Below are 20,323 nucleotides of genomic sequence, written 5' to 3'. Positions count from 1 at the left end.
GTTTTTTTAGGGCTGCACCTGCAGCATATGGAAGTTCCCAGGCCAGGGAATGAACTGGAGCTGCAGCTGCCAGCCTACATCACAGCACAGCAACACGGGATCCTTAACCCACTGAGCAGGGCCAGGGATGGAACCTGCATCCTCATAGATACTAGTTGGGTTCGTTACTGTTCAGCTATGATGGGAACTCTTTTCTGTTTGTTTTTTTAGGGTTACTAGTGTTGTTTTTTAATGGATTTTATTTTTCGGAGCAGTTTCTAGGTTCATTACAGCACTGAGAGGGAGGTATAGAGCGTTCCCACCTGCCCTCTCCCCCACCACGTGCACAGCCTCTCCATTATCAACACCCACCAGTAACCCACATCCATGAAGTCCATGCTTTATTTATTTATTTATTTTTGTATTTATTGTCTTTTTAGGGCTGCACCTGCGGCATATGGAGGTTCCCAGGCTGGGGGTTGAATTGGAGCTACAGCTGCCGATCTACACCACAGCCACAGCAACGGGGGATCCGAGCCACGTCTGGGACCTACCCTCCCAGCTCATGGCAACACTGGATCCTTAACCCACTGAGCAAGGCCAAGGATTGAACCCTCGACCTTATGGATCGTAGTCGGGTTATTCACCACTGAGCCATGACAGGAACTCCCATGAAGTCCATCCTTTACATTAGGGCTCCCTCTCGCTGTGCATCCTGTGGGTTGGACAGGAGTGTAAGGAGAGGTATCCACCGTCACGGTAGCATAGAGTTGTTTTGCTGCCTAGGGCTGGTTTTCTTGTGCAGGTGGCTGGGTCACAGCACATGGAGCATCCTGAGCTGCGTGCACCGTTCTACCCATTTCACTGGAATTGGGACATGAGCTGTTCCCACCAGGGTTTGGCTGCTTTCGCCACATGTGGGAGGGGCACTGGAAGCTAGCAGGTTTGACCATGTGTGGCAGAGAGGAGGAAGAGGGTGGCCCAGGGTTGTGAGACACCTCTTTGCATCGATGACCTCATGAGGCCCTCACAACAGCCCAGCCAGGTGGCACCAGGTGAGCAAGAGACCTGAGAGGCTCCAAGACACGCCCAGGTCCTGCTGCTTGTAAAGGAGGAGGAGCTGGAGCCTGGCATTTGTCCCTGTGGTTCACCCTGGACCTGGCACAGCAGGCTCTCCCCAGGCTTGGCACTGACCAAAGGCCACACCAGGATCTTGGCGCATTGAGTCATGGCCCTGGGCAGCTAAGTTACCTGTCCCGGGTCCTGGGCGGCACAGGCCGGACACGTGACCTCTTATATTCTCCTGCCGGCACGGATGGGCCTAAATCTGTGTCGTCACGTCCCTTCCCTCCCACCCTGTCTGGGAGGCTGTCCCTGCTGCAGCGGCTGCCCCAGTATGTCATGTGCCTCTGCTCTCTGTAGCCCTTACAGGCCCTGGTCATCCTGCATCTTCATTCTGGCTTTTCCGCCAAACCAAGCTCGAGGCAGGGTGCGTGACTCTTTTGGTTAAGCGCTGCTGAGTTGTCAGAGAAGTGCTTTTTCAATGAATCCGGCTACCACCCTTTGCAGTGGCTTTGTGGGGCCAAGGCCAAGCTTGGTAGTGGAGATGTGGTGGTGGAGGTCACACAAGCCCATGGAGACACCAGTAAGCCTGCCCAGCTAGGTCCTCGGGGCCTTCATTCCTCTGAAGTGAGCAGGAGATGGAAGCCATACCAGTGCCCGGGACTCGCCCACCAGCAGGATCAGGCCATCACTTCCCTGCTTTCCCTGCCCAGCCTTTGCTGCAGGCAGCGTCCAGTTCTCAAGACCTGGGGTCCACAGCCTGGCCGCGTTCCTTCAGCTTTCTTTCCAGCCTGTTTGGAGATTGCCCGCATCTGTGCCCTGGGAGGCAGAAGGGCTGGGCTTCCGGTCCTAAAACCAAAGAGGAAACATGCAGGTGGCCGCAGTCACTTTCTGAAGACGAAGGGTGTGTGTGCAGGGAAGTTAAAAATTGTCGCTCTTGGCTGGCAGGGTGGGGCGGTCCCCTCGGCTCCCACCCCTGAGCACTTCCTGTTGGAATTTTCATGTTCTTGGTGCTCCAGCAGCTGCCACCCCAACCCCGGTCCATGAAACAAAGCGCTTTTCTTGGGCAGCCATCTGTGAGAACAACGGCCTTTATTTAAAAAATAAACTTCTGGATCACACAAGAAAGGATCCCTGTGACTGCACCTCCCCCCCCCCCACGGGCTTGAGAGGTGGCAGGGTCACAGACTGGCAAAGTCCCCTTTGTGCTGCTCCAGCCACTGTTCCAGCGTCCTGGCCTTGGGGTTGAGCCTCAGGGTCAGTTCAATGTCACGGTCGGGTTTCAGGGTGTAGAAACGGAACATGTTGGCCAGGTCTTGGGCACCGGGGAAGCCAAGCTTCTCGAAGTCCTCGGGGGTGGTCTGGAAGCAGAGGGGAGTTCGTAGGGTCGGCAACGCAGCACGCGGAGTGCGCTGTCAGCACCTCAGTCCCCACCCTGGTCCTCACTAATTCACCTGAAAACTACTGAAAAGATAAACTTCAAAAACCACTGTTCTAGGGCAATTTACAGGTGATCTTAGCCAAAAGGCCGAGAAGCGATCTAGGGCAATTTAAATCCTGTTTTTCCAGGATCATGCCCTGGAAACTTCTCAGTCCCCTCCTGCACTTTTTTTGCTCAGAATCAAAGCTGTTCCCCTTTCCTGACCAAACTGAGTCTGAACTCAGCCCCCAAATCCTCCAGGGCTGCCTCAGGCTTTCTGTTTCCATAGGAAGCCCCGCCCTCCAGTGCACTCACGGTGCCACAGGAGCCTGTGTCATTTAACCCTCAGAGCTGCCCAAGGCCAGGGACTCCACACACCCTCTTCACAGATGGGGGAACTGAGCAGAGGGGTCAGGGGCAGGGCCCTGGTCACACACTGGTGGGTGTCAAGGGCTGGGAGCAGGACCGCAGGCTGGGGCCTGACCTGCCTGACACGTGTCCTGCCATGACCTCCCCCCATCACTGCTCTGCTTGGGTCTGGGGGCTCCAGGGGTGGTTTTTGTCACTGAAGGACCTGGAGTGCCCCAGATTTTCTTTAATGATACGAAACAAGGCACCCAAGACCGGACAGGAAGCCCGAGGGTCCCCTGCCCACCTGGCCGGGGTGGGGCAGTGCTACTCTGGCCTCCCTCCCCTTCCACGGAGAACCCCAGGTCGCCCTACGGTTTTGCTCCTTGCTTTGGCCCCTACTGTCCCCTCTTCCTGGAAAACTTCCTCGACGCTCCGTCAACTGCCGAAGCCAGAAATGTCCCTCGGTGGCCACGCTTGGCTCCCAAGAAGAGCACAGCATAAACGTTCAGTGGTGACGAATTTGGATTGATGTGGCACAGAGCGTGAGGGCAACTGTGACACTGTCCGGGGCTGTCGAGTGCCCTCGTGGGAGCTGGGACACCACCCACCTTGGCGTCATGCACGGTCTTCCCGGTGTGCCTGGAGAGCAGGGCGGCGTACTCCCCCGCCGTGTGCCTGCAGGTACTGAGCCCGATGTTCTGGCCCACGTATTCTTCTGGCATCTTCAGCAGGCTGAGCACCACGGGGCCCAGGTCGGTCACCGACATGCCGTCCATGGGCACATCACCCATGGGCAAGCCTGGGAGTGGGAGAGGGACCTAGTGACACGTGTCTACAAGGGAGTGGTTCTCACTGGCCAGCACCTGGCACGACTTGGACACCCTGCTGCCAGCAGCAGAACGCAGTCAGGAAACCGGACGCCATCGAGCTCTGCCACCTGGCACACCGTTCAAACCCTTGGAGCCCGGCTGCTTCCACCCTGGGTGAAGAGAACGTGGGACCTGCCACCCCTCTCAGTGCAGAGGCAGGAACAAGGCGAAGGAGAAGCAGGGGCTTTGAAAGGCGTCCGGGAGAATGGGCGCCCCCGAGGAGCAGGCCCCAGAGCACTCTGTCAAGCACCATTCCTGACATGGATGCTTGTGTGGGGGTGCAAAGCTTCACCCACGGGTGCTTGGTTAGCTGAGGCCAAACTGAGCCCAGAGCAGGGAGCGTGACAGGTGCCCAGTAAACCACTTGTGCTTTCACCTACTGAGGTGTGGTTTGGGGGGTGGAGGGGCAGATCTGTGTCTAGATCTGACACCTGGGGCATCCAGGTCCTGCCCTATAAAATTCCTTCACCTATAAAAAGGGATCACAGACTTCCCCCGTAGGGCATCGGATTAAGGATCCAGGTTGTCACTGCAGCTGTAGTGCTGCTTTGATCCCTGGCCCCAGGAACTTAGGCCTGCTACAGGCACAGCCAAAAAAAAAAAAAAAAAAAAGGAGGGGGGCCACTGTGGCTGCCTGTCTATCCTGTGGGGTGGAGCTCCAACTCAGAGACAGAACATGAGCAAATCCCTGACCAGAGCTTCGCAAACTGGAGAGGGTGGTGCCAGTGCACCAACGCCAGGAGCAGACGGCTCCCCCGCAACGGGCACGACCCAAGCAGGGGCGAGCGGTGTTCACGCAGGGGTAAGGAGCCGGGGGCACCGACCCCTCCCTCCCACTCTACCTGCTGAGCCCCCCGAGCTGACCCACTGCCCAGCTCAGCAGGTCAGAGGTTGTATACCGTTCCCGCCAAGCGGATTCCAGACCCGCAAACAGGCATTGAGGAGCAAGCGCATTCCTCGAGGTGCAGCTGCACCTCGCCTTCCGAGGCCTCTCCTGCGCGACGGATGACAGTGAGCACACGCATCTCCCGGAAGCCCCGAGCCAGCAACGCGCGGCGTCCCCACGGCCGCGCCTCCCGGTCGCTGCCGCGCAAGCTCATCTCACGCACGGGGGGCCAAGGCCCAATGTGCCCAATGCGAGAGCCGGGACTCGGACCCGGGACCCCCTGAGGACAAGCCCACGTGGCGCCACCGCAGCTCTGCACGGTGACAGCGGGCGCCAGAGGAAGCGGGGAGGGCACTCACTCAGCAAGTAGCTCTTTCCGTCCGGGGCCTTCTGGGGCAGGAAGGCCGAGAGGAGGTTCTCGAAATAGCAGGGCAGCCGCACGCTGGTCATGGGAACACCGATGTCCCGGAAGTACTCCTCCACTTCCCCTTTGCCGTCAAAGTGGCCCGCCGCCAGCCTCCCCGCCGTCAGCTTCTTCACGTTCTCCAGGCCGCTGTAGATCACGTAGCGGAGGCCCAGGCGCTTGGCCAGGTTGGCCAGCAGCTTCCCCTGCGGGCGGGGAAGGAGAAACCACAAAGCTCAGAGGAAGGATGTGTGCGTCACGCATGGCGCTGGCTCTCCTGCCGGAGTGGCCACCGTGCCTGGTCACTTGCCCCTCTGCCATGCGTGGCTCACCCATGGCGCCCCATCCTCCACGGGATGACAAGCCTCCCGCCACCCTCACAGCCCCAGCCCACTTCTCTCCATCATCCGAGCTGCTCCAAGCTTCCCACCCCCACCTTCCCATTCTGTCCCCATGCTGAGGGGTCTTCCTTGGAGAAGACAGCCCCAGCGGTCCCCTCAGGAAGTGCCACAGCTCAGCGGTTAAGCACACAATAGGCCACCTGGGTTCCAGACTGGCTCTGCCGTGCACAGCTGTGCCATCCAGGACAAGAGGTCTAACCATCCTGGCCTTTTCGTCGTTAAACTGGGACAGCCACGTGCCCTCCTCCCCACCCTCACCTGCTTGACCTCCTGCTCCTGGCTGCAGTTCTCCCAGTAGTTGGTCACGATGAAGGCGGCGTGTGCCCCTGTCAAGGCCCGCTCCATGCTGGCCTCGTCATCCTGGTCTCCCTGCACTACTTCTGCACCTTGCAGCCTCAGCTCCTTCGCCGCCCTCTGCCTAGGGTTTCGGGTCACCACTCGGACCCTGAACGTCCCATCTTCCAGAAGCGTCTGGGCCACTGAGCCTCCCTGGGCACCTGCGGAGAATCAGAAAAACCTGCAGGGTGGGAGCTGCCTGGGAGGCCTGTCAAGGTGAAGCCCCATGGGAATGTGCCACCACAGGGAGACCCCCGATACTTTGCACCTGCAGTTCCCACTGTCCTGCCCTACACCACCTCTCAACTAACAGCTCCACTGAGACAGAATTCATTTACCGTAATATCAAAACGTACAGTGCCATGGCTTTTCGTATATTCAGAGTGAAATGTGCAACCATCATTGCAGTCAACTTTAGAGTATTTTCATTGCCCCCAAAAGAAAACCCATACCCATCCACAGTCACCTCATTTTCCCCTCCCCCTCAGCCCCTGGCAACCACTGATCTATTGTCTGTCTCTGTGGATTTGCCTGTTGTAGACAGTTCATATAAATGGAATTACATAATATGCAGGGTTCAACATCTCGCTTCTTTCACTAGGCACAATTTTTCAAGGTTCACACACCATTTACAAAAATTTTTAAATGTATTATGAAATAGTTAGCACATACAAAAGGGGATGTCAAGGAAGCTCCTGTGTGGTGCGGCAGGTTATGGGTCAGGCTTTGCTGCAGCTGTGGCTCAGGTCACAACTTTGGTGTGAGTTCAATTCCTGGCCTGGGAAGTTCCACATGTATGGCCAAAAAAAAGGATACCAACACCCATGAGCCCACTGCTTAACTTAAGAAATAAAATATCACCTCTTCCTTAAAAAAAAAAGACTGGGAACATTAAAAAATTTAAAATCATCAAAAGGAAAATAAACCATAAATATATGTATGAGAATATTGGCTACAGGAGTTCTCCTATGGCACAGCAGTTTAAGGATCAGGTGTTGTCACTGCAGCAGTTCAGGTTTGACTCCTGGCCTGGGAACTTCCACATGCCATGTGCCATGGCCAAAAAAAAAAAAAAAAAAGGCTGTATATTATTATCAATAGTGAAAATTTACAATCTGCATGTTTTTTGCTAAGAACCTGATTAAATACATGATAAATCCATCCAAAGGTGATTAAAATGAATATGACAGATTTGTATGTCTTTTTTTTTGTCTTTTTGACATTTCTTGGGCCGTTCCCGTGGCATATGGAGGTTCCCAGGCTAGAGGTCTAATCAGAGCTGTAGCTGCCAGCCTACTCCAGAGCCAGAGCAACGCAGGATCCGAGCCTCGTCTGCAACCTACACTACAGCTCACGGCAACGCCGGATCCTTAACCCACTGAGCAAGGCCAAGGATCGAACCCGCAACCTCCTAGTCGGATTCATTAACCACTGCACCATGAAGGGAACTCCAGATCTGTGTGTCTTAAGACAGGTGACCACAACATGTCCTGGAGTGGAAAAGGCAAATTGCAGAACTGCAACTACCCTCAGTGTTGGTGGGAACATAAAATAATACAATCACTTTGAAAAAGTGGCAGTTCCTCAAAGAGCCGAACACAGCTACCATGTGATCTAGCAATTCTGCTCCTAGGTGTAGTCCCATGAAAATTATACAATGACATGAATGACCTGTTCAGGAAGGTTCACAGCAGCATTATTCATAAGAGCCAAAATGTGGAAACAAATGTCCATCAATGGGTGACGGATGAACACAACGTGGTTTATACTTATAATGGAATACTATTCAGCCGTAAAAAGGAATGAAGTACAGATTCACGCCACAATGTGGATGAACCTGGAAAATATGATGCTCAGTGAAAGAAGGCAGATCTGGAGTTCCCCTCGTGGTTCAAATCTGACTAGCATCCATAAGGACGCAGGTTTGACCCCTGGCCTTGCTCAAAGGGTTAAGGATCTGGCGTTGCCATGAGCTGTGGTGTAGGTTGAAGATGTGGCTCGGATCCCACGTTGCTGTGCCTGGGAACTTCCATATGCTGCGGGTGCGGCCCTAAAAGGACAGAGACCAAAAAAAAAAAAAAAAAAGAAGGCAGACCCAAAAAGCCATGTATTGTTCGATTTCATTTATATGAAGTGTCCAGAATGGGCAAATCTGTAGACAGAAAGTAGACTGGCAGTTTCCAAGGGCTGGAGAAAGGTGGGAAATGGGGAGTGACTGCTCGTGGGTGTGGGGTTTCTTTTCTGGGTTGCTGAATGTTATACAACTGTGGCGATGGCTACAGAGCTCTGTGAATATACTAGAAACCAGTGACCTGCACACTTTAAATGGGTGGATTGTATGGTATGTGATTTATATCTCAGTAAAGCTGTTATAGTTTATTTATTTATGGTCTTTTTAGGGCTGCACCTGTGGCATGTGGCAGTTCCTGGGCTAGGGGTCTAATCCAAGCTGCAGCTGCCAGCTTACACCACAGCCACAGCAACTCCAGATCTAAACTACATCTGCGACCTACACCAGGGCTCACGGGAAACACTGGCTCCTTAACCCATTGAGCGGGGCCAGGGATGGAACTCAAGTCCTCATAGATACTAGTCTGGTTCGTTACCACTGAGCCACCATTGAACTCCAGAGTATCTTTATATGTATCTAAATATCAGGCACGACTCAAGAAACCTGGTAATGGAGTTCCTGTCGTGGCGCAGTGGTTAACAAATCCGACTAGGAACAATGAGGTTGTGGGTTTGATCCCTGGTCTTGCTCAGTTGATTATTGATCCGGTGTTGCCGTGATCTGTGGTGTAGTTTGCAGACGCGGCTCCGATCCGCGTGGCTGTGGCTCTGGCATAGGCCAGTGGCTACGGCTCAGATTCGACCCCTAGCCTGGGAACCTCCACGTGCCTCGGGAGCGGACCCAGAAAAGGCAAAAAGACAAAAACAAAAAAAAAAGAGAGAGAGAGAGAAAGAAACCTGGTAACGGTAATGGGTGGGGTTTCTAGGGCAGAGGTAGGAGGGAGATTTAATTCTGATGTTACAGTGCAATCACTAGTAGTTCAAAGTTAAGAAATTAATTTTTGAAAAATTACAAGAGGAATCAGCGTTCAGGTCCTGCTCCATGGCCCCACCCTGGGTCAGGGGTCCGAGCCATCTCACATCTCCCTCCAGGACCCGGGGTACGTTTCCTGGCGCTGAGAGTGGTCCCTGGCTCTGTGGGGCTGGGCCGGCCGGACCCCTGGGCTGGCTTGGCGAGGGGTCCTGCGTCTCGCGGCCTCCGTTTGGGGTGTCCCTTACCAGTGGCTCCAAACACGACCACCAGTTTCCTTTCCGCCATGCGACCGGGAGCGGGAAACGCGGTCGGGAGAGGTCTGAGCGCTGTGAGAGGCGCAGAGTCGGCGACGAGGCCGGGCATCACCGCCCGGAACGACCCCGCGTGCGCCGCGTAGGACCGAGGGGGCGGTCCGGCCGGGAGAGGTCGGTACCCCGCCACCCCCACCCCCTCGGGCCGGACATGGCCCCCCAGCCCGACCCCCGGTTCCCCCAGTTCGCGTGTACCTCCTTGCCACCGCCTAGGTGGGAAATCGTCGGGGAAAGGGAGGGGGGGCCTCCGCTTTTGCAGCCGAGTCCACCGCAGAGGGGGGGAATAGAAGTCTGCGACCGGCGCCGACCCCCGCCCGAAGCTCCAGTCGCACCCTGGCAAAGCCACCTTTTACGGCCACCCTGTGTGACAGGACCGCAGTGTGGGCTGCTTCCGAGCCCCCGCCGTCCTGGTCGTGACTCTGAACGGAGCTGACCCACCACCCCCTCCGCGGGCACAGATGGTTCGTCCCGCCAGCCCCCAGGCCTGCGTAACACCGAATTTGCGTAAATCGGGTCTGACCTAAACAGACACGCAGAGGGCTGCTTAGCTGGATGCTGGGGATGAAGACTACGCAAAGCATAAACAAACAAAATAATTAAATTTTTTCAATCTTTTTTTTTCTTTCTTGGCCAGCCCATGGCATATGGAGTTCGCTGGCCGGGGATCTGATCCAAGCTGCAGTTTCGACCTCCCTGTGGCTGGATCTTTTAATCCACTGTGCCGGTCGGGTGCTTGAACCTGGGTGCTGGCACTGCAGAGACTGCTACAATGCCGATTCACCACAGCAGGAACTTCAAAAATTTTAAATCTTGCATGAAGCTCTGCACTATAGGGTGTCACTCAAAGATAAGTAAATCTATACCCAGGAGTTAACACCAGAGGCTCTCGAGTTCCTGTATGGCTGACATTTGAGGTTGCCACGACTTGCCTGGGTTTGAATTCTTTTAGGAGAAAAGAGATTTCTTTGTATTCTTCTAAAAGTCAGAAATGATTCTCTTCTCTCCTCTTCTAAAAATGTACTGCTGACTAGATAAGAGCATTCTTTTTTTTTTTCCCTTCTTCATTTGTTCCAAAGTGTGTACAGACCCTCTGGGAATGTTAGCTTCATAACAGTAGGCACTGATGAATTTCCAGTGCCTAAAATAGTACCTGGCACAAAGTAGGTGCTTAATAAATATTTGCTGATTGATTGCCTAAACATCTACTAGACACTGCAGTTACTGGGAAATCAAACTAAAACTGATGGTTTTCCTGAATCTGGTAGTAGTGATAACCCACAAGAGATAACCCACAAGGCCATGTGTTTTTGGTTTTGGGGTTTTTTTTTTTCCTTTTTAGAGGCATATGGAAGTTCCCAGGCTAGAGGTCGAATCCGAGCTGTAGCTGCTGGCCTACACCACAGCAACTCAGGATCTGAGCTGAGTCTGTGACCAACACCATAGCTCACAGCAATGTGGGGGTCCCTAATCCACTAAGCAAGGCCAGGGATCCAACTCGCATCCTCTTGGATATGAGTTGGGTTCGTAACCTACTGAGCCACAACAGGAACTCCGGTCATGTGTATTTTATGTATGTAAAATATTGGTGTCTAGGTATTATAAGATACATGTATTTATTTATTTATCTATTTTTTGGCCTCACCTGTGGCATGTGGAAGTTACCAGGCCAGGGATCAAACCCATGCCACAGCAGCGACAAATGCTGGCTCTCTTTTTTCTTTTTTTTTGTCTTTTCTAGGGCCTCACCCGCAGCATATGGAGGTTCCCAGGCTAGGGGCCAAATCAGAGCTGTAGCCGCCGGCTTACGCCACAGCCACAGCAACGCGGACCCGAGCCGCGTCTGCAAACTACATCACAGCCAACAGTAACACAGGATCCTCAACCCAGTGAGCGAGGCCAGGGGTCAAACTTGCAACCTCATGGCTCCTAGTTGGATTTGTTAACCACTGCACCATGACGGGAACTCCCGAATGCTGGCTCTTTAACCTATTGAGCCAACGGGGAATTCCTTCCTCTTTCTGTCTCTCTTTTTGTGTTTATTTTAATAAACACACATTTATGTTTACTTGTGTGTATAAGTGAAGAAATCATGTGAACAGTGTTTAGCTTGCATAAATTGTACAGAGTCTCCTCCACACCGTCATGTTATGCCTCTGAGCAAAATTCCAGTTTGCCTGGAATACCTTCCTCCCACCACCTTATAGGGCCAACTCCTACTCATTCCCTAACACTCCACACAATCATCACTTCCTCCAGGAGGCCCTCCCTGACCTCTAGGCTACAGTGACTATTATTTCACTCCCATCTCTATTCCACTGGCAAAATTATCTATACCGTATCGACTGAGGGCTTCCTGAGAGCTGGTCCCATGTCTTTTTTTGTCTCTCTCTTTCTGCTGGCACAGTGCCCAGCTCTTGGTAGGAACTCAATAAAAACTTATTAAATGGAACCCAAGTGCATATTATTCTGATAAAAGATAAGGTTTTCCCTTCCACTGCATGGCTTAAACCACAAAACTCAATGGTCTGAGGCCTCTACTATAAAGAAATAAATCCAAACAAGAAGATCCCCGGTGGAACCAGTTGCAATAACAAGGCCCAGTGCAAAAAGAAAATGCAGGGCTCCTTATCTTATTTTATTGATTGATTTTTTTTTTTCCCTTTTTCAGCCATCTGGAAGCATATGGAGTTCCCAGGCCAGGGATTGGATCAGATCTGAGCTATAGCTGTGACTTAAGCTGCAGCTGCTACAACGCTGGATCCTTAACTCACTATGCCAGGCACCCGATGGAACTTGCGTCCCAGTGCTCCAAGACACGTGGATCACATTGCACCATAGCAAGAACTCCCAGGGCTCTTTATTTAAAAATATTAGCAAGAATTTCAAGCCCAAGGCCCAGGGTTTGGGACCCAGTATGACTGCTCTGATCACAAGCCTATGAAGCTGACCGTCCTTGGCCTCCAGGTTTAATTGGGAGTAGCATCCCAGGGCCACACTGGGACAGACCAGAGCGACTCCAGTGCCCTTTGGCCTTGCTAAACGTTAAGACTGGAGATCAGTACAGGCCATGAGTGACAAGGAACAGATATCTTCCCCAGGCTTCTGGTCAGTGATGCTGGTGCCAGGGAGCTGTCCCAAAGTGGGCAGGCAGACGGGCAGCCTGGGTGAAGTTCTTGTTTCTTGAAGCCCCAGCAAACTGATGGTCCCCAAAAGCCTGAGGGAAGCGATTTGGCTACGGACTGGCATATGCTCAGCCGTGACTCAGCATTTCTTGTGGGATTTTATATCTGACAAGGACTTGCTGCAAAACACTTGTTACCCAGCCCAGTGACATGTACAAGTGATGATAACAGTGGGAAGCCTTTTCTGGGCTCCTCCTATGTGTCAGGCACAGACTTAGCCCCACATTATCTCATTTGACCTCTTGAGGCAACCCCTCCTTCAATCAGTGTCACTTGGTTTAAACCAATTTGATGTGTGTGTTTGGGGCAAGGTGCGGTACAGTGTGTAAAAAAAAAAAAAAGAAATTCATTCTTTTACATTTGATTTTGATAGCCAAATAATGCGTGACTCATTTATTCATTCTTATAAAAAATTTAAATTGTACAGATACAGCACAAGTGACCCCGACATCCCTCTATCATTCTAGTGTGTAAAATTTTCCTTTTGGATGCATTTACGTGCCTAAATATATGTATGGAAAGATTACATTGTGAGGAGTTCCCACTGTGGCACAGTAGGTTAAGAAATCGACTATAGGAGTTCCCACTGTGGCTCAGCAACCTGTGCCACAAGCTGCAGCAATAGCCGGCCAGTTGCGCCACAAAGGAACTTCTCACCCTTCCTTTTGACTGGCACAACTTTATTGAAAGGATGTGCCTCTGTCAACTCCATCCCATCCCCTTTTGATGGTCAAATATTTAGGTTGTTTGAAGGTTGTCATTGAAATTGTGTTGCAATGAACGTCCTTGTTGGTGTCTCTTTGGCTTCTAGTGCTTGTCTAGAACAGCTACCCCCTAAGTGGAAGCACTGAATCAAAGAGAATACCTATTCCAAGTTTTAACACATCTTGCCAGACAGTTTCCCCCTTCCACAATAATTCCAAGAATTACTGTTCATTCCCCACACCTTTGCCAATACCGGACAAAACCAGTCTTTCAAGCTGCAGCCAGGTGGATGGTTACGGAAATGACTGGAAACCAGTGTGGCTCGAACAGAAGGGGCAGGTGGAGCCCAACGCGATGAGCCTGAAGCGGTGGCGACACGGAGCAAGAAAAGCGATAAGCCCAGGGCTTCCTCATAAACACCCCTCCTACCAAGCCAAGTTTTCATTCCCCGGCGGTCGGACTTCCGCAGCGGGGCGGAGCGCCGGGGGCCGGGGAGCGCAGCCCCGCGCCCGCCGCAGGGGCGTGTCCTCCGCAGGTCCCGCCTCCGCGCGTGCGCACGTCGGGCCGCGCGCTCCGCTGCGGCGCCCGAGGGAGTCGCCGACCGACGCGCGGACGCGGTGCAGGCTGACGGCGAAGCGCCCCCGCGGCCGGTGAGTGTCTGCGGTCTGCGCGGTCTTCCTTCCGACTCCTCGGAGGGCCTGGCAGGCCTGGGCCCTCGGGAGCTGGGCAGGGCCGGCCACGGCCCGCCGCCCACCTGAGGGAGCAAGGGCGGGCCGGGGCGGGGGGCGGCCGGGAGCGGGGCGAGGGGACCCCGCTTCCCAGACGTGGTTGCGGAGGCCCGGGGAGGCCTGAACCGCCCGTTCGCGCTGGTCCCCGTTGAGCCCACCCCCCGCCGGCGTCACAAGTGCCCCGGGGGAGCTGACCCCCGGGTCGCGGTCGGACTTGGTGTCCCCAGCGGGGCTCGCAGCCGGTATCTGCCAGCTGGCACGTACGTCCACCTTGGTCGGGCGAGGACCCGGACCTGGGCCGGCGTCGAGCTGTTGGGCCCGGGCTCTGCCCTTCCTCCTCCTGACTCACCTCGTTCCGAGGGCCCTTTGAGTCCCTGTCACGACTTCCCGAGGGACCTGCGGCCGCCAGATAGCGAGAGACCAACGTCAGGGGCAGCCGGTGGGTTTGTCTGGCAGGAAGTCTACCAGTCGCCTCATAATCGCAGTGCCTAGGTGTGTACTGATTGCCACGTAAAAGCTGCCAGGGTCGCCTTGCTCAGTCTTTGCACAAGGCCTGTCCTTGTCATGCCGTTGAAATTGATTCCGAGGAACGGTGGCTGGGGCTGTTCGTGCTTATTGTGTTGTTTTCGTGGCTCTTAGAAGCACCCACAGCGGAGCGTGACTGAGAAAGGATACACATCGTCTAGTGCGCTCGGGTTCAGGAAGTCCTCTCCCTCAGCCCCTCACAAAGCCGTGTTGAGTTGATGGTTTTCCCACTTGTAACGTGGGGTTAACGACGAGTCTCAGGTTGACAGCCTCGAGCTGCATTTCCCAACCAAGAAGATGGCACAGATGGTTTGTACCTGGTCATCTGTCCCCAGATCCCATGCTCTTTCCTAAGTAGAGTTGTAGAGATTGGAAATGGATTAAATTGTCTTCCCCTCCTCCTACACTGTCCTCCCAAGTAGCAGGAAACAGGAGCTTACTGCTTTTATTTTTAAGTTTCTGTTATGGCATTAACCAGGGTGGGTTTTTTTTTTTTTTTTTAAGTTTTAACTGCCCTATTAAAATTTTTAGTTTTTCTGAGACGTATAAAGAATATAAATGAGTAAATCTGTGCTTTATTCATTGGTTTTTTTTTTTTTTTTAAAAGAAACATCACAGGACAAAACATCCCATACTTAGAAGGAGCTGACAGTTCAGTTGGGCATTTACAAGTTTACTGGGTGAACTTGGAAAAAGTTTTCGAATACAGTATCTAAGGCCAGTCACTGGTGAGGGTATGGGAATTGGAGGGACCTTGGAAACATACTCATTGAGTGACCTCATTTGCCTGGGGATGAGAAGAGGAAAAACATGTGTCTTCCCCATTGTCTGACTTGATTTCTGTTTTTCCTTTGCCTGGACCAGTAAGGTGAGATCCTGTGAGTCAACAGAGTCAGGAGTATGAACTGCTTTAGAAAATGACAGTGCCGAGGAGAAGATGAGTTACAGAAAGTAAAATATTCATTGCTTTTGGCTCACCTGTCGTTGAGTCTGTTGAAAAGCAAAACTGGAGAGACATCTCCGGCCTTTGGGCTACCTTGATATTTTTTGTTTCATTTTATTTATCATTATTATTTTTTTTGTCTTTTTTAGGGCCGCATCCGTGGTATGTGGAAGTTCCTAGGCTAGGGGTTGAATTTGAGTTACAGTTGCCGGCCTACACCACAGCCACAGCAACTCGGGACCTGAGCTGCGTCTGCAACCTATACCACAGCTCATGGCAAGGCTGGATCCTTAGCCCACTGAGTGAGGCCAGGCTTGAACCCATGTCCTCATGGATACTAGTTAGGTTTGTTAACTGCTGAGCACGATGGGAACTCCTGGTTTCATTTTAAAATACTGACTCTCTTCATAGGACAGTTGAGCTCTGTGTCAGATTTGCACCAAAAACTGAAGTATGACTGCTTGGGAGAAAGATATTTTTGAAAATTGGGATTGTATATTTCAGTGTAAAATTTAGAATTTAACTTGTAACTCTTTGGAGAGAAAAATAAAAAATTGGAACAATGAATTACCTCCTTGTGTGTTATTGGCCATAGTTAACTAAAAAGTTATAAATAGACGTTTAATGCAATCTCTTTTTCTCATAGCACTTAAGGGGAGAATTAAGAAATCTGGGTCATGTCTCCTTTTGTGTTGAACACAGTGAAGGTTATTTGCCTTTTAATTTATTATATTTGTCAGGTTTGTTTGTGTGAAAAGCGTCAGATGAAAGCTCTGTCTTTTCGGGTAATCTGAATAATCCCTTAGGATATTTTGGCCCTGCTGAGCAGCAGTGCCATTACCAATTAACTCTTGCCAGCAAGTGGTGGTGGGGGGGGTGTCTTTAATTGGAACAGTTAATATAATTACCTATTTATACTGGGGGAGGAGTCTTCCCATTTTTTTTTCTTATATGGAAGGTGTTTCACTCTGGTGACCACTGAGGTGCTCTGTGATATTGTTCATTCTGTGGTTTACTTTTCCATATTGACTTCATGTATTTGCCATGCAGTCCATAAGATGTCCCCCATTATATTGCACTTTTTTTTTTTTTGGCCTCTCCCATAGCATGCAGAAATTCCCTGGGCCAGGGAGCAAACCCTCCCCACAGCTGTAACCAGAGCCATGGCAGTGACAACACTGCATCCTTAATCTCCTGAGCCATGAGGGAACTCCCATATTACACATTTTAAAGTCAGCTAATTTGGGCAGCTGGCTTTACATTCTTTTTTTTTTTTTTTTGCTTTTTAGGGCTGTGCCTGTGCATATGGAGATTCCCAGGTTAGGGGATCAAGGGGTTGAATTGGAGCTACAGCTGCCGACCCACACCACTGCCATAGCAATGCCAGATTCAAGTCACGTCTGTGACCTATACCACAGATCACAGCAACACCAGATCTTTAACCCACTGAGCGGGGCCAGAGATTGAACCCGCAGCTTCATGGTTCATAGTCAGATTTGTTTCCACTGTGCCACGATGGGAACTCCATGGCTTTCATTCTTTTAAAATTTCTAATAAGTTTGACACACAGTATTGAAATACAGCAGCTCACAACAAATAGTCTATTCTAGCAGTATTACACATACTTACAAATATGCAGTTATAACTATTCATAAATCCTTTCTGTGTGACCTGTCTTTTTATTTAAGAAAAACAATGATGGGGCGCTCCCTTCATGGCTCAGTGGTTAAGGAACCTGACTAGGATCCATGAAGATGCGGGTTCGATCCCTGGCTGTGCTCACTGGCTTAAGGATCCAGCTTTGCCTTGAACTGTAGTGTAGGTCACAGACTCGGCTCAGGTCCTGAGTTGCTGTGGTGTAGGCCGGCAGCTACACCTCCAATTCAACCCCTAGCCTGGGAACCTCCATATGCCACAGGTGCGATCCTAAAAAGCAAAAAAAAAAAAAAAGAATAATGATGATGGAGTTCCCTGGTAGCTCAGTGGGTTAAGTACCTGGTGTAGTTTCTGCCTTGGCTAGAATCACTGCTGTGGTGCAGGTTCGATCCCTGTCCCTTGAACTTTTACATGCTGCAGGCGTGTCTGGAAAAGCAAAAAAGAGTAATGATGTTTTTTGGAGTTGATGATAGATAATTTAGAGGTGCATAGCTGTTGTAAAGGGAATGTATTTACGATCAGCCCGTGAGGGGATTGCGTTTACATTGCAGTCGTGGCTGGCTGAAATGGAGCCAGGAACTCTTTCTGGGTCGTCATATCAACCACATCTATATTCAGACCTTAACAAGGTAATATTCTGAAACCTTAACTAGGCATTTCAAGACAGCAGTTAAATTTATGAAGCTCTTCTCATTGAGCGGGCTTTAATGTTGCTTTGATGTAGTTTTAAAAGGCTTTTAGCAAACATGCGTTTCTCTATGTGATGTATTTCTTTTAAGCAAATATTTTAATAATAATCCAAGGGCTGTTTGGTCTGCTTATGGAGTAGGAATTGTGTTGGAATGCATGTCTTCTTGCTATTCAGTGATGTGATGTTGAGGAGGGTTCTTTTTTCAAATGTGTTCTTGTATCTCTCTCTATGAAAGTACCTCTCTGTGAAAGTCTGCAGATCAGCTGCCTTTTTTTTTTTTTTTTTTGGCTGCATATGTGGCACAGAGAAGTTCCAGGGGCCACAGCAGAGACAACACTAGATCCTTAATCGCTAGGCCACCAGGGAACTGCTACACTGACTTTGTGTTTGTACTTTTAAAAGGATTGAATTAAGGAGAAAATTGAGCTAATTAATCAATTTGTAACCATTATTTTCACTCACAGATAGCTGTTCAGCACTATCATTTTCATGCAGGTGTCTGTATCCAAAAACATACGTATTAATTTATATTAGAAAAAAGTGGTTTGTTTCTCCCAAAAAAGGAAGCTGTTTTTCTTTCTTTCCTTTTTTTTTTAATGGCTGCATGTGGAAGTTCCCTGGGTCAGGGATTGAATCCCAGCCGCAGCTGTGGCAATGCCAATCCTTACCCCACTGAGTGAGGCTAGGGGTCGAACCTGAATCCTTAGAAACGATATTGGGTTCTTAACCCACTGAGCCACACTGGGAACTCCAAGAGAAAAACATTTAAACCCCATGCCTGAAAAATGAGGTTAATACTTGATGAGCCTTCGAGACTTTGGAGCCTTGATTGCTGCTTTTCCATCTATGACAGGGGTTTCCAAACCTTTGTTCACTGAGTTTGGGATGGAGTCTGGGAACCTGTGTTTTTGAAGTTTCCCGTGTGATTCTTGTTTCCTCGCCCCCGCCTTTTCTTTGCCGGTGCCCCGGGCATGTGGCATGTGGCAGTTCCCCGGCCAGGGACCCAAACTTCGCCACAGCTGGACAGGCTGGATAAAAGAGGGAGTAGACTGGCAAGAAGGCAGAAGTAGGTGACAGGTACATGAGGAAGACAGCAGAGAGGATAGGAGGGGGGGCTTGCTGAACACAGTGACTGCTGTCAGCGTTTATGCCAGAGGCCCAGCAAGTGGATATTCTCTTCTTTCTGCTCAGGGGAAAAATTAATTTTTGTCACACGAATAGATTTGTTTCCTTCCCAGGAGTATCATAGGCCTAATGATTGTCATAGTTCTCAGGAACTTTAAAAGGGCTTTGGGAAAGAATGGCATAAAGAGACAAGTGTCTTGCGTCCAGCCTGACTTTTTCTAAATACTCCCATCTTCCCGTCTTTGTCTAGTGAGCTCTCCCAGTCTCAGAAGACTCAAGTTTCACTGTCTTGTATTGTATTCAACCCCACACTTACCTGAGGGCTGTAGGAAGGTGCTGACATGATTAAAACAATCTGCCATCATGCTTTTAGCTAATCTAGTTGACTGGCCTGCCTCATCAGTCGGTGTGGTGATTGTATTTATTATGCCAAATACTGGGATCCATAGTCTGAGTTTACAGGTATCCCGAAGGGGTTGGTGAGACAGGATGTTTGAGTCAGAGCTGTCCTGGAAAATCTGGAACACACGGCTCTATCTTTAGCACTGTTGTCTTTACGGCATAATTAGTATTTATACTATAGTACACCTGCTATGTTATTTATCTTTCTATTTCTCCATCTCCCTCCCCCTCCCTCCTCCTCTCTCCCTCCCTCTCTCCTTTTCTCTCTCTGTTGACAGCTCCTTGAAGTCCCAAGCAAAATCTTAGACCTCATGAGCATTATAAATATTTGTTGATGATAACATGACATGTCACATGCCCAAGTGTAGTCATCTCTTTCTTAATACTGGATCTGCCGTATTCTCTGGCAAGGCCACTAGGGCTCTGCAGAGGAACTGTTGTCACCTGGAACTATTTATAGGGCAGTTTGGAGGAGGGGAGGTAGATGAAGGGAGGAATTGGTGAGCAGAATTGAGCATGGGTTGAGAGAGGGGTCTAGGTAGTAGTATTTGAAGGCAGATGAGAAAAGCAGACGTAGTGAAGTGGCATTAAACCTTATTTTCTTGATTTTTCTACAGGAGGACGAGGGGAGGGGAGGGTCTTCTTTCGTTTGGTAATGGCAGATAGTCCACTAATTAGAAAATAATTTAAAATACTCTGTTCTTTTACTACACACTTAGTTTTTTTTCAGCCTAAGTAAAATTTCTAAGTGTTCGTGCTCAGTGTCAGTGTTTGTCTTGCATTATAACACTTTTTGTGTTTGCAAAAAGTTACACTGATGGACCCTGGAGGAAGGCAGTCGGGCGACTGACTGTTGTAGGTTATGGTTCCTTGCCTTTGCATGTGGCTTTTCTTGGCTTTTGTATGTGGCATATGCCCAGGTTTTAAAGTCGAAACATTGAAATGCAAATGCCTGCAGGTCGAAGGACAAAGAAACAGTGCTATCTGTCCATTTGGCAAGCCTGTGTTACCTTTATTGTGTGCAGAGTATTGGCACCGAGGGGGTGTGCAAAACAACAGCAGACCCAGCAGTTTGTTCACTGGGAGTTGGCAGTTACCTTGGGGAGGTGTGTGTGAAAAAGTGAATTGGCTCTGTACAGTTTATGATTGTCGTTTTGACACTCAGCGTTCTGGGAGGTCAGGGAAGTGAAGAGCTGAGAAATGGACAAGGCAGTAACTTGAACTGAACCTACTGGCTTAGGTAAAAGAGTAGGGAAGAGAAGAGAGGAAGGAAGCCTCTCTTTAATGAAGCACTCAGGGGTCTTA

The 20,323-nt window shown here is 50.6% G+C and overlaps 2 protein-coding genes across 4 annotated transcripts in view; one reads left to right on the top strand and one right to left on the bottom strand.

Annotated features, from left to right (window-relative positions):
- Positions 1 to 2,114: 2,114 nt before the first annotated feature.
- Positions 2,115 to 9,449, bottom strand: NMRAL1 (NmrA like redox sensor 1). 3 transcript variants are annotated; one of them, XM_047780641.1, is made up of 6 exons: positions 9,257 to 9,449; positions 8,996 to 9,076; positions 5,630 to 5,868; positions 4,927 to 5,176; positions 3,421 to 3,611; positions 2,115 to 2,402 (listed from the first exon to the last, which is right to left on the bottom strand). In XM_047780641.1, exons 2-6 carry the CDS (start codon positions 9,033 to 9,035, stop codon positions 2,223 to 2,225), a joined length of 900 nt encoding a protein of 299 aa, XP_047636597.1. In that variant the 5' UTR covers positions 9,036 to 9,076; positions 9,257 to 9,449; the 3' UTR covers positions 2,115 to 2,222. The 3 variants fall into 3 exon arrangements, with proteins under 3 accessions (XP_047636597.1, XP_047636596.1, XP_047636598.1); XM_047780640.1 differs by lacking the exon at positions 9,257 to 9,449 and having other exon boundaries at positions 8,996 to 9,211; XM_047780642.1 differs by lacking the exons at positions 2,115 to 2,402; positions 3,421 to 3,611; positions 9,257 to 9,449 and adding an exon at positions 3,618 to 3,791 and having other exon boundaries at positions 8,996 to 9,216.
- Positions 9,450 to 13,489: 4,040 nt separating this feature from the next.
- Positions 13,490 to 20,323, top strand: part of HMOX2 (heme oxygenase 2) — a 29,219-nt gene continuing 22,385 nt past the window's right edge. Inside the window, exon 1 of the mRNA XM_047780636.1 lies at positions 13,490 to 13,598. The gene's annotated coding sequence lies outside the window, so the exon portion shown is untranslated. The remainder of the gene's footprint in view (positions 13,599 to 20,323) is intronic.

The sequence above is a fragment of the Phacochoerus africanus genome, chromosome 5, assembly GCF_016906955.1.
Source record: "Phacochoerus africanus isolate WHEZ1 chromosome 5, ROS_Pafr_v1, whole genome shotgun sequence".
Classification (NCBI taxonomy): domain Eukaryota; kingdom Metazoa; phylum Chordata; class Mammalia; order Artiodactyla; family Suidae; genus Phacochoerus; species Phacochoerus africanus.
Note: the sequence above shows the minus strand (reverse complement) of the source record. Positions and strands in the feature narration are given on the sequence as shown.